Source organism: Alnus glutinosa, chromosome 7 (assembly GCF_958979055.1).
Source record: "Alnus glutinosa chromosome 7, dhAlnGlut1.1, whole genome shotgun sequence".
NCBI classification, from domain to species: domain Eukaryota; kingdom Viridiplantae; phylum Streptophyta; class Magnoliopsida; order Fagales; family Betulaceae; genus Alnus; species Alnus glutinosa.
Genome location: NC_084892.1, coordinates 20,978,515 through 21,000,746, shown reverse-complemented (window position 1 = coordinate 21,000,746; position 22,232 = coordinate 20,978,515). Strand labels below are relative to the sequence as shown.

At 38.7% G+C, this 22,232-nt stretch overlaps 1 protein-coding gene across 1 annotated transcript; it reads left to right on the top strand.

Moving 5' to 3' along the window:
• Positions 1 to 13,703: 13,703 nt before the first annotated feature.
• On the top strand, positions 13,704 to 21,249 carry LOC133873496 (uncharacterized). Its single transcript, XM_062311196.1, has 3 exons — positions 13,704 to 13,969; positions 20,689 to 20,767; positions 20,924 to 21,249. Exons 1-3 carry the CDS (start codon positions 13,818 to 13,820, stop codon positions 20,990 to 20,992), a joined length of 300 nt encoding a protein of 99 aa, XP_062167180.1. The 5' UTR covers positions 13,704 to 13,817; the 3' UTR covers positions 20,993 to 21,249.
• The last annotated feature ends 983 nt before the right edge of the window (positions 21,250 to 22,232 follow it).

Here is a 22,232-nt window from a genome sequence, read left to right as displayed (position 1 = left end):
GAATTTGGAGCTATGAAACTTCAGTTCAAGTAACCGGGCACTTAAGCACGAGAACCATGCGCGGGGGGCTTGCTTCAAACTATAAATAGCTTTGTGAAGCTTGCAAACTGCTGTGGGATGATTTGGATAATGAAAACCAGGAGGTTGAGCCATATAAACCATTTCTTGAAGAAGTCCATGTAGAAAGGCGTTGCTGACATCCACCTGTCGTATAACCCATCCTCCAGAGACAGCAATAGCTAGAACAGTTCTAATGGTAATTGGTTTAACCACAGGACTATAGGTTTTAGCAAAATCAATCCCAAGTTGTTGATGAAACCCTTTTGCCACTAAACGAGCCTTGTACCTTTCTATTTGCCCAGCAACTCTCCTTTTAATGCAGAATACCCACTTTGAACCAATTATATTCATGTTTGGAGAGGAGGGAACAAGAGACCAAGTGCCATTTTTGAGAAGAGCATCAAACTCGGTATTCATTGCTATGAGCCACTCTGGTGGCTTGAGAAAAACAGGTCGGTTCTTCTTCATGGAGAGCAATGGAAGCCATGAGGGCTTAAGGAAGTGGATATTTAATTATGCCATCAGTAAACTTTAAAGGTTTGAAAATCAAATTCTGAGACTGTGTGGTCATACCATAAACCCGGATTGGAGGAAGAGACTCAATTTCAGTAGATGACTCAAAGGGAACAATGTGATAATTTATTGGAGAGACAGTGTCAGTTTCTGTGGGAACTGAGACAAGAGAAGGTGGATTTGGTGTTGGAATGTCAGGAGAGTCATGCCTGGAGCTAGACAGAGGAAGTGACGAAGGAAGAACCAAAGGGAGAGTCATAGAAGAATAAGATTTTGAGGAGGAGGAGCTGTTAGGGACTTCGGATTTGGAAAAGGGAAAATTTGTTTCATTGAAAACAACATGTCGGGCAATATAGATTTTACCAGAAGGAATGTGGAGACATTTATATCTAAGATGATTTTTCCTATATCCAATGAACACGCATGATGTGGAATGGAAAGAAAACTTAGTAGAATTATATGGACGAAGAAATGACCAGCATTCACAACCAAAGATCTTTAAGAGTTTGTAATCAGGAGTTTGATGAAACAGTAACTCAAAGGGAGACTTTTTCTGTGTGACTTTAGAAGGAAGTCTATTGATGAGATAAGTGGCGGTTTCAAAGGCTAAGTCCCAAAAGGTTAAGGGTATGCTGGCAGTAGCTAGGAGAGATAGGCCGATTTCAACAATATGTCTATGTTTTCTTTCTACCGTTCCCATTTGATGATGTGTATGGAGACAACTTAGTCTATATGAAATTCCCATAGAGGTGAGAGAGGTCTTAAGAGGACTAAATTCACCGCCACTATCACTCTAGACAGAAACAATATTGGTATTGAAATAGGTTTCAACCAATTGTTTAAACCTAAGAAAGGTAGCACAAACTTCAGATTTAGTTTCAAGAGGATAAAGCTATGTATACTTACTAAAATCATCAACCACACTTAGATAAAATCTCTTATTGGTTACAGAATTTTGAGAAGCAGGGCCCCATGCACCAAGAAACAGCAACTGTAAAGGTTTGCTGAAGGTGGAAGGAGAAATATTGAAATGTAAACAATGGCTTTTTCCTTGCTGGCATGGAAAGTAGAAGGAAGGAGTCTTGGAAGAAGACACGGGCAGCTTATTGAATTGAATGACTTGGTTGACGATGGGAGTGGCAGGATGGCCAAGCCAGAGATGCCATTGATCCAAGGATACTTTTTCACCAGCAAAAGCAGCAAGAGACTTGGAAAAATGAACATTTGAGGATGGCCATGGATAAAGGCCGAACTTACTCGGGCCTTGGAGGAGCTGCCAAGTTGGAATGTCCTTAACACAGAAAAAATTGGGATGAAATTCAATGAAAACATGGTTATCTCTATCTCTAGTGAATTGATTTACATAAATAAGATTTTTCTAAATCTGAGGAACATGAAATAGGGAGAATAAATTGAAATTATGTGAAGGTGTTGGTAAGAGACCACGGCCAGAATGTGAGATTTGCAAACCTTGTCCATTGCCTACGCGAATTTGGCCTGTGCCTGTGTATTCCTCAGCATTCAAATTGAGATTTGATAGATCATTGGTGAGATGAACTTGGTGCCTGTATCTGGATACCAGGAAGGGTCAAAGGCAGAGGTTGTTAAAGTCATGTTGACTTGCATCGGAGAAGAGTCAGCCTAGTTGCCTTGCTCGTACCTGAACCAACATGTGGCTGCTGTATGACCGAGTTTGTGGCAGACTTGACAAATTGGGCACTGGGACACACTGGTGCTGGATGTGGAAAACTGCTGGAGTGGTCCACAACCCCTGCCTCGATTAAAATTTGTGTTGCGATATCCAATATTGTAGCCCCGGGTGTTGTGGGAATAGGCAAGACTTTGGCGTTAAGCCGTGTTAGCAGTGGATATATTTATCTCAAGAGCAGACTTGCGTTGCTCTAGATGCAGCTCATAGGACAACATATAACCATAGAGATCATTTAGGGATATAGAATCTTGCCCTGTAGTTACTGATGTGACAAAAGGGTCATACTCGGCACCAAGTCCAGCGAGTATGTGAGAGACAAGTTCATAGGCGTCGATTGGTTTGCCAACCGCTACTAGGAGATGAGAAAATCCCTGTGCTTTCTGGAAGTAAGTGGAGATTTTTTGAGATCCTTTCTTCATGTTGGACACTTGTTGTTTGAGCTGCATGATCCGAGACTGAGATTGGGCAGAGAAGTGAGTTTCCAATGTGAGCTAGACTTCACAGGAAGTTTTGAGTCCAATGACATGAGGGAGAGTTTCGACAGAGAGGGTGGGGATAGTAGCACTGAATATCATCCGATCTTGATGGTACCATGAGTGGTAGCTCAGATTTGCAACAAGAAGTCCAGATGTGGGATCGGGCAGGAGCTGAGGAGGTCGGGGGGTTATGCCATCGACATACCCGAACAGATTTTGGCCTTCTAGGAAGGGGACCATGGGAAACTGTCAGAGAATATAGTTGTCTTGGGTCAGTTTCTCGGAGATATGAGCATGCACATTCTGGATTTGAGGTGGTAAGGCGGAAGAGGAAGTATTTGAGAGAGATGGAGAAGTTAGGGAGGAATCAGTTTCAGAAGTAGGGGTAGCCATAGACGCAGGTCTTGAGAGGCTCTGATACCATATAGGATTTAGAGTGTTTGTTGATAATCTGCATACTTCAATTGTATTGCAGTCCTTGATATATATAGAACCAAAACATCTAGATAATCTCTAAATGTGATTTACACCGAAACAACTTCTATCTCTAGATGCGATTTACATCAAAACAACTTCTATCTAATCTCATCAATCGTATCTCTTAACATAGAGACCTAATATATTTACAACTTAACAACTTAACATTTATCTAAAATAGGAAGACACTTAGTCTAACTCAACTAATTTAGCTTTCTCACTAGAAGATAAGTCTTGTGATCCAATACAGTATACCTGTAAAATGCCGATTCAAATTGAAAATGGCTTGGAGCTTTCTACCCAGATGGTTGCTCAACCTCGATGACCCAAATGTTTTTAGACAAATTCTCGATGGAAAACCTAATCGATTTTCAGCAATTGTGCTCAATCAGGCTAAACCAACTAACCCCATCTCAGACCCACCAGATCTAAGCCCAGATCCAATTCCAAAACTAGCAACATGGTTTTTCACCTCTACCAAACCCATCCCAATGAAGCAAGTGGGGTCACCCCCAAAACCCACCAAGCTCTACATAGGAGTGAGGCAGCGACATTAGGGCAAATGGGTGGCCGAGATCCGTCTCCCCAAGAACCGTACCCAGCTTTGGCTCGGCACCTTCAACACCGCCGAAGAGGCCGCCTTGGCCTACGACAGCCTACAAGCTCTGCGGTGACTTCGCCAGGCTCAACTTCCCCAACCTCCGCCACCACGGGGACTCCAAGTACCAGCCTTTCCACACCTCCGTGGATGCGAAGCTCCAAGCCATTTGAAAATGCGATGGGGAGAGAGAGAGAGAGAGAGAGAGAGGCGGAATGAGATTATGAGATAATAGAGAGGAGACTATCTGAGGTTTTTTTTTTTTTTTTTTTTTTTTTTTTTTTTTTTTTTTTTTGGTTCTTTAGGGTATAGGGTGAAATGACGTCGTTTCATCTATATATATATATATACACACAAAAATAAAGGCGGTTAGTGGTTATAATTGCTAACCGCCCCACTAGAGCGGTTTGCGAATAATAGTTTTTAAAGCGGTTTTGCGATTGTACGGTTAGTGGTTAGCGAACGATTATTAGAGGGTAGTTATTTCACCCCTACTTCTCCCCCTCCAGAGTACATCACTTGCTTGGGGGACTTGTATAGTGTTAGTTGGAAGAAGGACAGGTACACACGCATAATTGCATTTTGAAAGCCAGAGAAATAGAGTTCAAGGAATTTCAATGCTTAATTCCTTTATAAATTTAAACATACTGTTGTAATAGAATTGGATTCTTTAATTGATTTTTTCATATATATAGTTGTGTCTTCTTAATTAATATCATCCATAGGGAATGGATTTGTACTTGTTGACTTGTAGCGAGACTCACAATCTCAAAAAGGAAACAATAAAACAACAAATTCAGTGGGTAAGATCCACAACATTCTAATTCCCAACATTTTCCTCACAACTATATGAAATCGACTTTGATACTTAATTCAAAACCGGTTATCCGGTTAAATAACCGGATAACCAGTAGTTGGTAAAAACCGCGATTATTGAAATGAGAATAATTGGATACCCTGTTACAATTGTGGTTATGACCAAATAAAGCGCAATCACAACCGGTTGTACACCCCTAATGGTTAAGACATAATTGAGATTTTTTCTATTTTTAGAATATTCTATCATATGGAATTCCTTAAATCTCAATTATTATTTGAAATTAAATAATTAAATTTACAGGAGTTTTATATATTAGTATATTAGTATTTATTTTATTGTATTTCATTATATTTTAAAAAATGATAAAATTTAGGGGTAATTACCTTTTTCCCCCATCAACTACAAGCCATTGTCAACATGGCCCCATGAACTGACACATCGACCAAAAGAGAGCATCCAACTACCAACTTTACATTCTTTGCCCCATTCCGTCAGTTTAATTCATAAAAAGACTTAAATACCCTAACTCAAATTCAAAAATGACATAAATGCCTTCAACTTTTTTAAACATATTAATTTTAATATTTTTATTATTAATTACTGTTGGATGGCATTTTGGTCTTTAAACCAAAATTAACGCCAAAAAATGGAATATTCCATCCAAGTTAACGGGATTCCCTGACAGAGGGGGGCAAAGTATGTAAAGTTGGTAGTTGGATGCTCTCTTTTGGTCGAGGTGTCAATTCATGGGGGCATGTTGACAATGGCTGGTAGTTGATAGGGGAAAAGGTAATTACCCCTAAAATTTATATACCAAATTTAAATGATTTAATTTAAAAATAATAATTTTATTCTAAAAACTTATATAATCAACTGTTGTAATAAGAATTACAGATGATAATGATATGTTCAAACAAGAAGTAACAATTCGTGTTCAAGTGTTGGGTTCGGGTCATATCGAGACTTGGGTATAAGATTGTACAGGTCACTTCTACTCCGACCCATTTAATTAAGCGGGTTAGACATCTCAAGCCTAATTTACTAATTTCATGTTGGGATTGTGTCAGGTTCGTGGGTTATATCAAAATTTGTCAGCCATAAATGTTGCATTTTGGGTTTGAGTCATGTCAATGAATGAATATAAGAGTATATAGGTCAACCATAACCTGACTTATTTACTTAAATATGTCAAACCATCAACCATAATTTGTTAATTTCGTATTTGGCTCATATCGAATTGGTCTCATAAAAAATTGTCACCCATAATTCAAACTGGTTAAACACGGCATAAAATAAAATAATTATGTTTTATCGCTCCCCATCTCCTACCCCCCAAAGCTCATATGACACGGTCTTCAACCAAAAAACCAATTTTTATGCACAAAATGCTACTAGGAACCACGTTATATATTAAAGGTGTACAAACAGAGCAGTTATAACCACTTTAAAACAGCTAATTGCCTAGGCGAAGGCAGTTAGCGGTTATAGGATTTGGCAAAAGCGGTTAATAACTGCTAACCGCTTATATATATAACTTAAAAACCTAGGAGAGGGGCGCTGTTTTGGGCATTGCTGAATCCCAAAACGACGTTGTTTTGGACAGAAAAGAAGATTTATATAAACATCTTTTAGGATTTCATACTTTATTTCTCCTCATTTCTCATTCAATCGCCGCTCGCCCCTCTAGCCTCTCCTCTCGAGTCTCCATTCTCCAGCCTTGTTGCCATTCCTCTTTGCCCAGCACTGATTAAGGAGAAAAATGACCCCCAACCCACCCTTACCGAAGTGACAATGGACACTTCGAATATGTTCATCTCTGTGTTTTGAAAGGGGAAAAAGTAGTGGAGCGTCAAAGTCACCCCCATTTGGAAAGGTAATTTGATCTACGCATTGCTCGCCTCTTTCTTTTTACTCTTTCCCTCTCTCTGCTCACTTATTCTTAAAAAAAACTTTCCTCCTTTTGTTTGATTTTTTTTTTTTTTTTTTTTTTTTTTTTTTTTTTTTTTCTGATTCGGGGGCTGGCTTTGGGTTAGGGTTTGGCGATGGAAGGGAGCTGAAAAATCCATCCACTCCAACAGGTGATAGCAGCACTGGTGATTGCTTCATGCCTCTCAGATCTGCGCTTTCGATGTGGTAAGATTTTCATTAGCCCCACCCGCTCTCTCTGAAAATGTTTGACACTTTCATCTCTTCTTCTTTTCTATTTTATTTTTCAATAAAAATAATAATTCATGGAGTATTTGTCAAATGAATAGATCTACTACGAGCCATTTGACCAACCTTTTGAGGGGTGGTGGATTGCGTCTCAGAAGGATGACTACAGATTACTACACTATCCAAATTTTCCTGGGACATGGTATCTTCAGTACTGATAAAGTTTATTTACACAGATTAAGGAGAAAGAAGCGACGTACAAAAGATACAAAGAAGAGAGCGGATTTGTAATGTGTTGGATTTGTATTTGCATTTGTAATGTTTGGGTTTTGAATTTGTTTGTATTTGGTTATTTGGATTTGTTATGTTTTGGATTTATATTTATAATTGGTTTTGGATTTGTTACTGTTATGGATTTTGGATTTAAAACCTGCATTAAAATCGGCAAAAAAGTGGCCAAAACTGGCCCAAAATCGAGTCAAAACGGGCCCAAAATCGGTCCAAAACCTGCCTAAAACTCAGATTGAAAATCGGTTATACAACTGCCGATCATCTACTCAATAACCGTTAACCGGCGGTTATTTTTATAACCGCCTCCGCCTAGGAGATTAGCGATTGCAGTTGGTAAAATACAATAACCGCTAGGCGGTTAACGATTAGCGATTTTAGCAAATAACCGTTGGTTATAACCGTTTGTACACCCCTACAGTATATATGATTTGGAGAATAAGGAGAAATGAGGGTGAAGTACAACATTACTCCATAAAAAATGATTACACAATCTGCAGGGCATGATGTGAGGTAGACAAAGCAAAAAAGAGTAAATACATACTCTCTTACTCCTACACTATATGACTTGGAGAATGACCCTATTTGAAATGGAGAAGAGCCAGTTAGTGCAAATACAATGAGTAAAATTGTGCAAATTTTAAAGTTGAGGCAATTTTGCCCTTCTTTTAACAATAATAGGTTCCTCTCTATTTCATTTTATTTCCTTTAATTTGACTTTTAAAATTACTATTGGATCAAAATTTTAATAGAATATAGTATAAATCTAATGATAATTTTTAAAGTTGATAAATAAATAAATAATAATAATGCGGGTGTAAAGAACTTGCTGCTACTTTACTAGAATTCTTATGTGTTGTGCAAAAAGTCGTGAATTTCTCACACAAACACTCAAGTGGAACAAATGTGAGTTACGCAATTGCCTACGTCCACAGTGCAACAGCAGAGAACAATCAAATATTGGGCATACAAAAAAACTTTTTGTTAACCAATATGAACTTTCCATTAACCAGTGTGAACTTTTTGTTAACCAATGTAAACTTTTATGAGTCATTCACTTTTCAACAATTCTCCACCTTGGCAAATATTCTCCACCTTATTGTTGCACTCCCAATATGTTTCAAATTTCCTCTATATTGACAAAGTCCGAACAATGTTTGAACTTAGCTCCAACAACCACTTTGGTTAGCATATCTGCAAGATTATCGGCAGTTCTAATCTTTTGAAGAAGAATATCACCTTCTTCTATGATTTCACGAACAAAATGGAAACGGACATCTATGTGTTTTGTTTGAGAATGATAAACTTTATTTTTCACCAAATGAATAGCACTTTGACTGTAATAATCTAGATCTTCCTTTAGAGTTAAGTTAGTAAATTGAAGGTTTGACTTAGCAATGAGAATGGCTTTAAAAAAGAAGAAAAAAAAAAGTGTGGGGGGGGGGGGGGGGGGGGGGTGATTTAATATTTTCAAATAATAGATATTTGATTTTAGTGATTTTTTTTTTTTTAATACTATTGAAATACCTATATTTTACTACTTATTTTATAAACCCTATCAACTGTTTTTTGGTCTATAAGCTCTAGCAACTATTTTGGTTATATATCTATATAGTCAGTACTATTTTTCCTCCACAACCCTAACAGCCACATCCCCCCTTGTAGAACTTTTGACTCTTGCAACAAGGTAATTTCCTTATACCTCTCCTTCCTTGTTTTACTATCTGACATTTCTACAATCACTTGCTTATTTTTCCTTTTCGTTATGTATCTTAACATTTCCGTTTGTGCTATCAGACATGATATTTATTTAATGATCTTGCTGTCTTTTAGCTTCATTATCTCCTTTTCTCGGTTTGTGGTACACAAATGGTGGGGCCGGTCATTTCCTTGCCCTTCTGCTACTGATTTGTTTTTCTTTATCTTCTTGTTTCACTCACTTTCAATACTTTTATATTTGGTTGTATTTCTTCTTTATTTCCTGTACTGGATGTGTTGCTTTTCTTATTATTATTTTGTTGTCTTCTTCTTCTTCAAGTGCTAGATCTAGACTTATGTACACCTAGTACACCGTACCCATGACCTGTCCTCTTCACCTTTTCTTTTCCTTCATTTTCGGTCCTTGTCTTGTTTTATAGCCTTGTAATTTCTTTCTTTCTATTTCCTTGTTCAGTGTGGGACAAGTCCTTTACCCTTTTATTTTTTTTGCTTGTTATTATTATTTTTTTTTCTCTCATTTCTTGTTGTACGAGAGAGAGACCCACCTTTACTTCTTGCTTATATATATTATAATTTTATTGTCTCCTTCCTTTTTCCTGCTATACTTGAGACCCATTATATATATATATATATTTTGTTTTTTCCTTTAACCGTAGCCTTGTGGACCATGTCCCTTGTCTTCTCACTTCTTTTATTCCTTGGTTAGCGTGTATGGACCCATATATGTGTGTGTGTGTGTGTGTGTGTGTTGTTGCCTATTTAATGGTCTGAATATTTTCAGTTAATGTCGTTAATTATATCTTGGAATCCATTCTCAATAGGCTAGCAAACCAAGCAATAGTTATATCAGTATGTTGTCCAATTACGAGTGTAGTAATAATTGTTTGAACCTGTACTCAGGTGACTAGCTAGCTGCCAGGAAATTCAGTAGCCGCGTTCAGAGATGTAAGGGAACCTCAAGCTCCACCTGTTACATAGTCTTCTCTGTAGAATGATCAGATTCCTCAATTTGAGAATTATACTCCTTACACTGACTAACCATTTCATCTTCATTGAAAGTTACATCTCTACTGAGAATAACTTTCTTCAAATCAGGACACTAGAGTCTGTAGCCCTTTACACCTGAGCTAAATCCCAAGAATACAGCTTTCTTGGCTCACGGATCTAACTTGTTGTTTCTGTCATGAAAAAATGTTGGGCAACCAAAAATATGCAATTTATCATAATCATTAGCCAGTTTACCTGACCATACTTCAATAGGAGATCTTCCATCAATCGTATCAGCTGGCAACCTATTATGAGATGACACGCATAATTCACAACCTCAGCCCAAAAACTCTTGTCCAATCCAGCATTGGACAATATACATTGTACCTTCTCCAGAATAGTACAGTTCATGTGCTCTGCCACTCCATTCTGTTGCGGAGTCCTGCTGATCGTGAAGTGTCTGATAATCCCATCATCCTGGCATATCTTCAAAAATGGATTTGATGTGTACTCATCGCCATTATCTAACTTGAGTCTCTTAATTTTTCTGCCAGTTTGAGTTTCAATCATTTTCTTCCATGTCAAGAAAATTCCCAAGACTTCATCTTTATGCTTCATGTTGTACACCTAAATTCTTCTAGAGAAGTCATCAGCAAATGTAACAAAATAATGTTTACCTCCCAATGATTGAACCTTTGTAGGTCTCCAAACACCTGTGTGAATGTAATCAAGAGTCCCTTTCGTGTTGTGAACTGTTATGCCAAACTTGACTCTTGTCTGTTTGCCAAAAATGCAATGTTCACAAAATCCAAATTTGCCTGTCGTGTAACTATCCAACAGACCTTCCTTTGATAGCCCTTGCAAAGACTTCTCACCTGCATGACCCAATTTCATATGCCATAATTTATTATTATCAGGGATTACCTTATTAGAGTTGTTAGAAATTGTGGCAGCTGCTCTTACAATGGTAGTCTCTTGTAAATGATACAAATCATTTTGTCGAGTAGCTTTCATCACCACTAGTGTGCCAGAAATCACTTTCATGGCTCCATTCTCCATTGTGATCTTGTAGCCTTTCTCTTTAAGAGTTCCCACAGAAATTAGATTTTTCTTCATGTCCGTTACGTACCGAACTTCTTCCAAAACTCTAGCCGATCCATCATGTAACTTCAAACGGATTTTTCCTGTCCCTTTCGTCTTACAGGTGACGTCATTTCCCATAAGAACTACTCCACCATTAATCAAATCCAAACTAGAAAACCACTCATTGTTTAGACAAATGTGAAAGGTACAAGCAGAGTCCATAATCCATCCTTTTGAATTGCAAACAAAAGATGTTCTAGCCAAAGCAATATCTGAATTTGAATCCCCAGTTTTCGTGCGCACCAGATTAGCTTTATGCTCCTTGCCCTTAGTTTGCAACTTAGGACAATCCTTCTTCCAATGGCCTTTCTGGTGACAAAACGCACATTCATCATTCCCCGAAATTTTCCTGTCTGACAAAGTACCTCTTTTCCTTGAAGCAGAGCGGTGTTTACCCAAGAGCCTCTTACTTTCAGATCTGCCTCTTACTGTTGATGCTCCTGATGTTTCGCTGTGGGCTTGCTTATCCTTCCTTCGATACTCATCATTCATCAAAGCATTAGATATATCATCAAATCTAAGCGTATCTTTACCATACATTAAAGTAGTAGCAAGATGTTCATATGTATCTGGAAGCGAATTAATTAACACCATAGCTTTATCTTCATCAGCAATTTCAACTTCTAAATTTTGCAAATCAGCAAGTATTTTATTAAGATTATTCAAATGCTCTGGCATAGAAGTACCTTCAACATACCTAAAGCCAAAAAACTTTCTCTTCAAAAATAGCTTATTTTCAATGCCCTTGGTCATATATTTGTCTTCCAGCTTGTTCCACATATCCCTTGCCATAGTTTTCTTCATAACAAAATACTTTCGATCATTCGCAAGATAGAGCCTGATTATTCCACAAGCTTGACGATTAAGGTTTCTCCAATTTGCCTTTGACATCTCCTCTGGCTTATCTTCCAGAGTCACATCAAGTTCTTATTGAGCCAAAACATCCATAACTTCGCACTGCCGCATGCCGAAGTTATTTTTTCCATCAAATTTTTCCACATCAAATTTAGCATTCGAGATAACTAATCTCACCACAGGTGCAGAACCAACAGATTTCGAAGTTGATCCCTCAGCTATCGTAGTATTTCATTTTTTTTTAATAAACACTTAAATCAGCCCAAAGCAAAAAAATTGCCTAGGTCGAAACCCAAAGCTCTGATACTAATTTTTTGTGCGAAAAGTCGCGAATTTCTCACACAAACACTCAAGCGGAACAAATGTGAGTAAGACAATTGCCTACGTTCACAGTGCAACAACATGGAGAGATTTCACTATATCAAAAAAGAGGAGTACACAAAAGAGTGTTAAACACTCACAAACCCATATCACAAATACACTCAATTTTCTCTCACAAATTTATATCTTAGTTCCTGAAACAAACTCCATTTTATAAAAAAATAATAGCATGAAAGATACATTGAGAAACTTATTGTAAACGTTGGAAGACTAAACGTCATTCGATGAATCGGTGCCTTGAAGGAATAACAAATTTAAAACTTGCAGATAAACTTTAAAGAGAGCAATCAAATATTAGGCATACAAAAAATCTTTTCGTTAACCAATATGAACTTTCCATTAACCAATGTGAACTTTTCGTTAATCAATATGAGTCATTCACTTTTCAACATTATGAACACAATGTATTTATGAATCAAAGAGAAGTAAACTGTATATTGATTGAATTGCAAAGAAGTAACATAACAGGATATTTGAGATTCCCTAATTCTCCAGAGAAAACTACAAACAAGCTTCAAGTCATTTCATTCATCTATCAGACTTCCTAAAGGCTATATAAAGCCCAAACCACTCAACAGATTCTGACTAACAGCCTACCATTTAAGGCCCACGCATGTTCTCAAACTAACCTGACTGAAACTCCTAACAGCCCATTAATTCTGGCCCACACTCGTTCCACATTCTAGACTCATCCACGCATTTTCCTTCTCATCCTATACTCTTCTTTCTTCTTTAGCAACTCTAGTCGCCGCTGTGCTAACTTCTTTAGCAAAACCTAATCATCTAATCGCCAATCGCCAACACCCTTTCATCAAACATAACCGTTAGGTTATGTCTAAACATACGTAACAGCCGGAGCGTCTTGGATTGCTCCGGCAAAAAGTGGGTCCACGGGCACGGAGTAAGACAATAATAAGATAAATGTTAGAGAAGTGTGTCACAGGTAATTTCACTGTTATTGGATTAAGGATGGATTTAGGAAGAAATGGATGAAGAAATTCAAAGGAATTTGATTGATAAAATGGAAATTACAGATAATAGGCAAATTTGAGGATGCCTTCCCTCCAATTCTGTTTCTCACAGCATCAAAAGATCCCTTTTGTTACATCCTTATGGCCTTATATACCGGCCTTACAGGAAAGCTACTAAAACGCATATCACTAACACATAAAACGCAACATACTAAGCCAGCTGAAAACGACAAATAGCAACAAATAAAACGTAGCGGTGGGGAACATCTTCCACGCACCGTTTTAGTCCAGCAAAGTGCCTTCCAACTGGACTGCACTTGCCTTTTATTTTATTTATTTATTTATTTTGACATGTTCACACAAGACGGAAAATGAAGATCTAAATTAATAACTTCTGTTTCATAGGGCATGGTCTCAACCGATTGAGTTTCTTCTTGAGGACGACTTGGCTTTTATTTACTAAATAGCTGCCGCCTATCAAAAATAAAAAATAAAAAACTAGCTGCCACGTGCACAACAGATCACCCACTTCAACTTATCTTACTTCTTCTTCCAGAATCTTCAAACTCCAAGCTTTCTTCCCGTCTTCCTTGCGCAACTTTTTGGCCCCTACCCGTGACAAAGTGTCTCTCACAGCGGACGGGAGGAGAGCTCGAGAGCGAAAATGGAGAAGTATTTCGGGAACGCGTACCGAGGTGACCCAGGCGTCCCACACGCCAACCCAGACGCATTTGTCAACATCTGGATAGGCTCTGCTGCCTTCTCCGCTATCACCTGGTTCAACCCTTACATGTGGCAACTCTCCAATCAATTCAAGTATTCTCTCTCTCTCTCTCTCTCTCTCTCTCTCTCTCTCTCTCTTTTGTCCCTTAAAAGATAATTTAGGGTTTATGAAGATTCTTCTTTGGAGCTTCATTTTTTTTTTTTTTTTTGCTTTTGTTGATGTCATTGAATGGGATAAAATGTCAGCATAACAGCACTAGGGAATGGAGTTAGTCCATTTCGCTGTCATAACATTTTGGAAAATCAAAATGTTTCTGTTGTTTTTTTTTTAGTCGAATGAGTAATTTGTATTGATGAAACACTCCAGCACGCAAAAGTGCTGGAATACCGCTTTAGAACCTCCAGTTCAAAAGAACCAGACGACCCTATCCCAACAAAGAAAATGTACTCTAGTGCAGAATAAGCACTAAACCATATCTATCTATAAACAAAACAGCAAAACAAAACGGGAAACTTATTAACACCACACAATCTGCAGAACTAACTCAGCTTCTTCAACCAATTATCAGAAACATCTCACCTCCCCCAGAATCTTCAATTGTAAATTCCAGTTGTGACATATTTCCATATTCTGTTTTGTTAACTTGAATCTGCCTTTAGACAGAATCCTTGTGCAAATTTCCCATTTGATTTTCTGAATAATTCTATCCTCAGAGAGTGGGGTATTACCATGCTTAATATCATTACGGTGCTTCCAATGATTATAGACCACCGCCCCTAAACTCAATCGGCAGAGACTAGTTTTCAAACCACACCCCTTCAACTCCTGTGCACCCCCACACCACCACTTCATCCTAGGAAATCTGAGGATCTATAATCAAATTAGAGCTCATATATTCTTGCCAAATACGTCTACTAAAACTACAATGAAAAAACGTATGGGATCTACCTTCAAGTTTTCAGTGCTAGTTAATGGCTCACCCCATGGCTTTTTCAGCAGCTCGCGTGGCCTGAGGCAAGGAGACCCTTTGTCCCCACTGTTGTTTGTGTTTGTTATGGAGGCGCTGAGTCGGATGATTACAGCGGCAGTGAGTGGGGGTGTGTTGGATGGCTTCAGTGTGGGGGAAGCTTCTTTTTCCCACCTTTTGTTCGCTGACGATACATTGATTTTCTGTGATGCAAGCTCTTCTAAGGTTCGGAATTTGCGAGCTCTCTTGCTCTTATTCGAGGCTGTATCGGGTCTTAAGGTTAATTTGGCTAAATCCAGCATTATTCCAGTGGGGAATGTCGCTCACGTGGGAAGGTTAGCCGAGATTTTAGAGTGTGAAGTTGCTCATTTGCCTGTGATGTATCTGGGTCTTCCTTTGGGGGCTCCTTACAAGTCTACTCGTATCTGGGAGGGAGTTATTGAGAAGGTTGATAAACGACTGGCTAGATGGAAAAGGTTATACCTCTCCAAGGGAGGGAGAGTGACCCTTATCAAGAGCACGCTCTCTAACTTGCCAACGTACTATATGTCTTTGTTCCCTATGCCGGTGAGCGTTGCTTCGCGCATTGAGAAGTTGCAACGCGACTTTCTTTGGGGTGGAATGGGTGATGATTTTAAATACCACTTGGTGAGTTGGGAGAAGGTTTGTAATCCTATTTCGAAGGGGGGGCTGGGCATTAGGAAGTTGGTTCAGTTTAATCGAGCACTGCTAGGTAAATGGTTATGGCGCTATGGCATGGATAGAGATGCTTGGTGGAGAGTCGCGGTGGATTCCAAATATGGAAGTTTGTGGGGGGGGGGGGGTGGTGTTCCCGAGAGGTGTCTGGGGCGCACGGAGTTGGGTTGTGGAAGTTTATAAGGAAAGGATGGGAGAAATTCTCTAACCTTCTTAGATTCGAGGTGGGGGATGGGAGCAGGGTTAGATTTTGGCATGACTTGTGGTGTGGGGATTCAATTCTGAAAGATGTCTTTCCTGATCTATTTGGCATTGCTCGGGTGAAGGATGCGTCAGTGGCCGATAATGTGGAAAGTGTGGGAGGGTCTACTCATTGGAACGTGAGCTTTGTTAGAGAGGCTCATGATTGGGAAGTCGATGTTTTTTCCTCCTTTTTCCAGGCACTGGGCGATACCAAGGTGAATTTTGAGAGGGCTGATTGTCTCAAATGGGTTCCGTCCAAGAAAGGTCTGTTTGGGGTGAAGTCATTTTTTGGTTCTATGATGGGTTCTGGAGATACGTGGTTCCCATGGAAGTGTGTGTGGCGGTCTCAGGCTCCCCAGAGGGCAGCCTTCTTCACTTGGTCTGCAGCTCTAGGCAGTATTCTTACCTTGGACAATCTTAGGAAAAGGCACATTATTATTGTGGATAGATGCTGTCTGTGCAAGAGGGATGGGGAATCAGTGGATCATATTCTTCTGCATTGTGACTTAGCCTATTCTCTTTGGAACAACATCTTCTCCCGCTTTGGTATTTCGTGGGTCATGCCTAGGAGTGTGCGGGACTTAGTTGATGGTTGGTGGAAGTCTGGGAGACCGGGGAGCGCTACTACATGGAAGATGGTTCCTGTTTGTCTTTTTTGGTGTATTTGGAGAGAGAGAAATCTTAGGCATTTTGAGAACCTAGAGAGCTCCCTAGAGGAGGTGCTGGAGTTATTTCTCCATACATTGTATGTCTGGTCGATGGCTTATCTGTACCCTTTATCTATCAGCTTTGCTGAATTTCTTGCTTCTTTTGCTCTTTCTAGTTAGGTGTTTCCTGTTGTATACTTCTAGTGTACGTAGGGGCGCCTTACGCTCTCAATAAAACTATCATTATTTATCAAAAAAAAAAATGCTACCTCTACAGAATAAGCAAAGAACATTACCTACATAACTCCATTTAAGCAAGTTTCCATCAGTAGATAATGCGTTTCCTAGCCACCAACCATAAGATGAAGGCATGCCGAGGAATAGACAAATTGAACCAAACCATCTTCCACAAAGAAACCAGAGGTAGTCTAAAAGGTACTGCCTCCCAAGTTTCAGAGCAGGAGTATTGACCCTTTTTAGAGCAATTCCAATCAGGTTGATGCTCATTCCCTATTTCCATATCATGCAATCGATTCTGAATTTGCACTAAACTGTCAGATCGAGCTGGTGGCCAAGAACACACTTTCTTCCTCAAAACAGAGTCATAGACAACACGATGCCCATACACCTCATATAAAACACCATCTGGGTGCCACAAATCATACCACAGAAAAATGTTTCTACCATCTCCAACGTTATATTGGAGAAATCTTCTAGCTGCATCCCGGATCTTCTAAAGTTTTCTCCAACACCAAGAGCAATTCTGTGGGACCTTAACACACCACAAACTCTTACCTTTCAAAGTTGAAACGACGGGATGATAATTAAGAACGCCTTAGAACCATTTAATTGGATGGATTCGCCTGAAAAATAGTAATAAAACATTACAGGAGACACTCTTAAGTGATTGAGTTTTCATGAGATGGACAATGGACGTGGTTGTATTGCTGTGTTGACCCTAGACCTTCCATGATATGCTCAATCATATATGGGAAGCACTTGAAACAGCTTAAAGGTACAATATGTCTGTTGCGTTCTTGACTATATATTCTTTTTCTTCTTCTTCTTCTTTTTGTGGGTTATCACGTTAGGCCTGTTCGGTTGAAAAGGAAGTAGTGGGTGATTTAATTGCATAGGATTGGAGTAAATTTTCATTCCTTATGATATTTTGTGTATTATGCTTCTACAAGTATTGATGGAGCTAACATTCAGCTACTCAGCCCAAAATAGGGCATAATTCAGCTGAAATGTGTATTACGATTCCGTAATCTGTGAACTTGGGGGGCTTAGAACCCCAAGTAACCTGATTTTATGGTGTGCACTCACATGATTGCTTATCTTGTTTGAACCGGAGAAATTCTTTCGATTTCTTTTTCCTTTCAAGAGGGCAATTGAAGTCTTCAACTTATAAACTGTGTGCCCCCCAGCCCTTTTTTCTTATCTGATAAACTGTCCAATGAGCTATGCCATTCCCATGTCCGATGAGCTTCTGCATGCATGTGTAGAGTATTTGTGAACTTGAAAGTTCGCATATATTGCACAAGCAATTTTTTTTCTTGAAAGATCTTTAATTTTGAGAGTGGGAACATTGGTTTGGCTTGTTTGACGTTCTTGTTCCTCTTTATGTAGACCATCATTATTGAAAAGCATCTCACAAGAGGAGGAATTTCGTTGTTTCAAAACAAGCCATTAGTATTCCTTCTTGGCTTTGCATATGTTGATAGTTGGAGAACACTACCTTATAACTTTTAACATTTAAGTCGCTTATTGGCCCGCATGCTGTGAGGAGAGAGAGAGAGGGAGGGAGGGAGCTTTTATCTATAAGATATACATTCTTAATAGGGAAATTGCCCCATACCCCCTTGGATTTTTTAGCCCTATGATAAATAACGACATCAGTTTTTAATTTTGACAATTAGAGATCTAAGTTTTGGCCATGTGTCAAATAAGTCTTCTCGTCAACTTTTTTCGTCCAGTTTTTAACAGTAGAAGTGTTGCTTGCATATTATCTATGTAAAACCAATCATGCCACATGATTAGAAGCTATCTCATCACGGCTGAAAAAAAAAAAACAAGCGTGGCTCCCACCCCCTGCAAAAAAGAAGAGTGGCTCCAACCCTCCACTCTCATAGTGGGTGGAGGGGGATGGACCCCCTCTGTTGCTAGGGGTGGTCGCGTGAGCCAACCCTATTATCGAGGGTGCAATGGGGATGGCCGCGCGACTAACTCATAGCTGGGTTGTGGTGGGGGGTGGGGGGGGGGGGGGGTGGACCCCTCTGTTGCTAGGGTTGGTCGGCGAGCCAACCCTATTATTGGGGGTGCAATGGGGGTGGCCGGGCGACTAACTCACAGCTGGGGTGTGGCTGCGCAAGCCACCTCCACTGTTTGGGGTCTTAATGCCCCCCTTGCGAGGGTGTTGGTGAGGTTGGCTAAAGGGTGAAGCCAAACCTTTTGTCTAATTTTTTTTTTTTTTTTTTTTTTTTTTTTTTTTCATCTTTTCCTTTCTTTTCTTTTTCTTTTTTATATTTTCTATTTTTTGGGCATATGTGATATGATGACATGGCTTTTTAATACACATGGGGCAATTTCATCAGTCTTACATGGAGAAGATGCTAGCTGGCACTTCTGTCCAGTTTTATGGTCAAAACTCAAATCCTTAATTGTCAAAAACTCAGATCCTCATTTGTCATAATAGAGCCAATTTTTTTTTTTTTTTTTTGGGGGGGGGGGGGGGGGGGGGGGGGGGGGGGGGGTGGTGGTGTGGGTTGTAATTTCCCTTATCAAGTTGTGTTGCCGTGTAAGAGCATCAGCATCAAACTCTCCATTTTGAACTTTTCACCATATATTAGAGAAACTTTTCAAAAACCTCCATGCATTGAGCTCTCTATTATTTCCACAAACTAACTCTTGTCAGAAACTCTCTCTAAATTTAACCCCATTTGCTCTTACGCCATTCACTTTAATATCGTTTTTTTTCTCTTCCCGCGCGTCTTCACTTTTCCTCCGCGCCTTCAAGTTCCGCATCATCTCTCTCTGGCGCGATGTCTTTTAGCTCCGTGGAGGACAGTTGCTGAAACAAAGGACTCTGTGGATTCGCAGACGGCGTTGTTGCTTGGAGAATGAGTGGGAAGAGAGAACTTGTCACGGGTTGATTCATCATCAGGCAAGGAATGCGGTTATTGAGGAAGGAAGCTAAAACTAAAGTGAAGGGAAGAAACAAACTGAAGTGAAGACTAAGCAAGAGATGAAGTTTAGGAAGTCTTGAGAAGCTTTTGGAGATAAGGCCACTGTGTCATCTTCAGTATACGTGGCGGCTTTTGGATGGAGCTGGGCAGTTTGTGTTTTACAGCAGGAGGTCGGTTTTTTTTTTTTTTTTTTTTTTTTTTTTTTTTTTTTTTTTTAAAAAAAGGCCGGTTTAGTGGTATAGTGTAATTTTGAGATTGTGGTTATGTGCGTAGATGATTGTAGTGGGATTGTTTTTGGTAGAAAAATTTGATGTTCATAATTTATACAGTTAAATTGGTTGGTGTTAAAACTAATAAAAAATAATATATAATTAAAATAAAGAAATATTTAGAGAGTTTGATGTAGAAAGTGTTTCAAAAGTGTGAGATAAAATCAAAAAAGTAGATTGTTTAGGTTAAATTTAGAGAAAATTTTGGAGAGCTTGATGTGGGTGCTCTAACAGAATAAGGTATGTAGCATATAACTTGGTTGACAATTTTGGCATCAAAGAGTTAGTGTTGTGACTTATTGTATGAAACAGATGGGCTTGGCTGCCCTAGCCCTTTCTCACTCCCTCCATCTGTCTCCCTGCCAAATATGGATTTCATCTTTTATCTCATTAAAGAGTTAGTGTTGTGCTTTGATGGTGCACTTTGAGAGAATTATTGTTGTTGACTTTCATAAAATTATACTTCAAATCTTGAATATTCCAGTAACCAATAGGAAGGTGGAAAAAAAGTGAAATGCTTCGCAGGTGATGAATATTTTCAATGGCAAACGGTTGAAGTTTTGTTCCTCATTCTACACCTTGCTTGCGTCATTTCTGGGTCACAAGGAAGTACACAGCTGAATTTCTCTATTTATTTGCAGTTTTATCTGTTTGTTAGTTTGGACTCTACATGTCCATCTTGTGGTTTGTGTTCGGCTGCTTTGATGATGTGAACTCCATCAGTTTCTGTGCGCTTGTGTGTTTTCCTTTATTTCTCTACTTCGTTCTTCTTATTCTCAGATATTGAGTTTCTTCATTGTGCAGTTGGCACGACAAAGCAATGTTGTTTGAGCAGTACCACTGGAAAAAGGCAATGGAGAAGAATCAGCCTTACAAATTCAAGGTATATTGTTTCACTTTCTAAATCTGTGATTTCTCTTATAAAAAAAAAATGTGATTTCTCAAAATCTGAGGTTTAAGTACTGTGTTAATTTTGAATTATGCTTGTTATGATGTGACCAAGTGAAAAGTGTTCTGTTTAAACTTTACATTGTTGCAGTGGAACCAGTACATGGACAAGGACCACCGTGATGCATATTATTTTAATTGGCCCATTTACTTCCCTTAGGCTTTGTAATAAGCTTGAGAACAATGAGACTCGTGTAACCTGGATTGCCCATCCTTCTCTTCCCCTGGATTTCAAGACTTGAATAAAAGCCGTATTTCTTGTTTGTAGTGATTCATTTGATCCCATTAAGCTGTGTAGCCATTATGTTTAAGGGTTGATTAATCTGTATTGTATGAAAGATGTTTTGGAACATTATTTACTTACAATGCAGATGGTGGCACTACTGTGACATCACCCCTAAAATATGGTTATTTGAATGCCTTTGCCTTGAAGACATGCATTATTCTTTTTCTGAAGGAGTGCTAGGCCTACACCTAAAAAAAAAAAATTTGCATATATTTTACATTTAGGGGTATGAATGGGTCTGAAGGCTTCCTGCTGGACTTATTCAAATCATGACTCCCCAATTTGGCTTTGATCCTATTTGGGGGCCTTTTCAAGTCTTTCATGGAGCAATTCCAAGCTGTGTTTTAGGGGCCAAGGGGCTAGCATACCCCGTATCGCGAGTCATTTTCAATCTCAACACTTCCAATTTCACATTGCTTGACAAGTGAATGGAACAAGTTTTGCAGAATCCTGCCAATTTGTCAGAAATAAAACGTTCTTCAATTGCGTTTCCGGGAAGATTTTTTTTCATTCAATCAAGGGCTTTATGGTATTAGGTTTCCTGGAAGATTTGTTTGTATCTTCAAGGGTTACAATTTTATTGAATAACTGAAGTTCAATAAAGCTCGGTCTTGGAATCATGATCCTTATTGGGAAAAATACATTTTATCTCCCTAAAGTTTTATCATTTGTTCAATTTTGCCTTCAATTGTATACAAATTTGCAATGTATTCTCATCAAGTTTTTAAATTTTTCAATGTTGCCCATCTGTTAACTTAAGTTCGTCTTTTTTGATAGAAATAAATTCATGCAATAGGCATGTGGATTTTTAGGAACAAATCTTTCCACAATATCCCTAAAAAAAAAGAGGTTGAAACAATTTTTTTAAAAAAAATTAATAATAAAAAAATTAAGTTGAAGTAGAAAAATGAATTGGATAAAAAGATTAAGGCTTTAGAGGTTTGATTGAGGGAGTGAATATTTGTCACCCTTTATACACCACAACAAAATGACATAACTGAACAGATAGGCTTTATTATGGAATAAAACTATTTTTTGCTTCCTTATTTAAAAATGCTTTACAATAATTTCCGTTAATTTTTTCCTAAACTCTATATATATATATATATATATA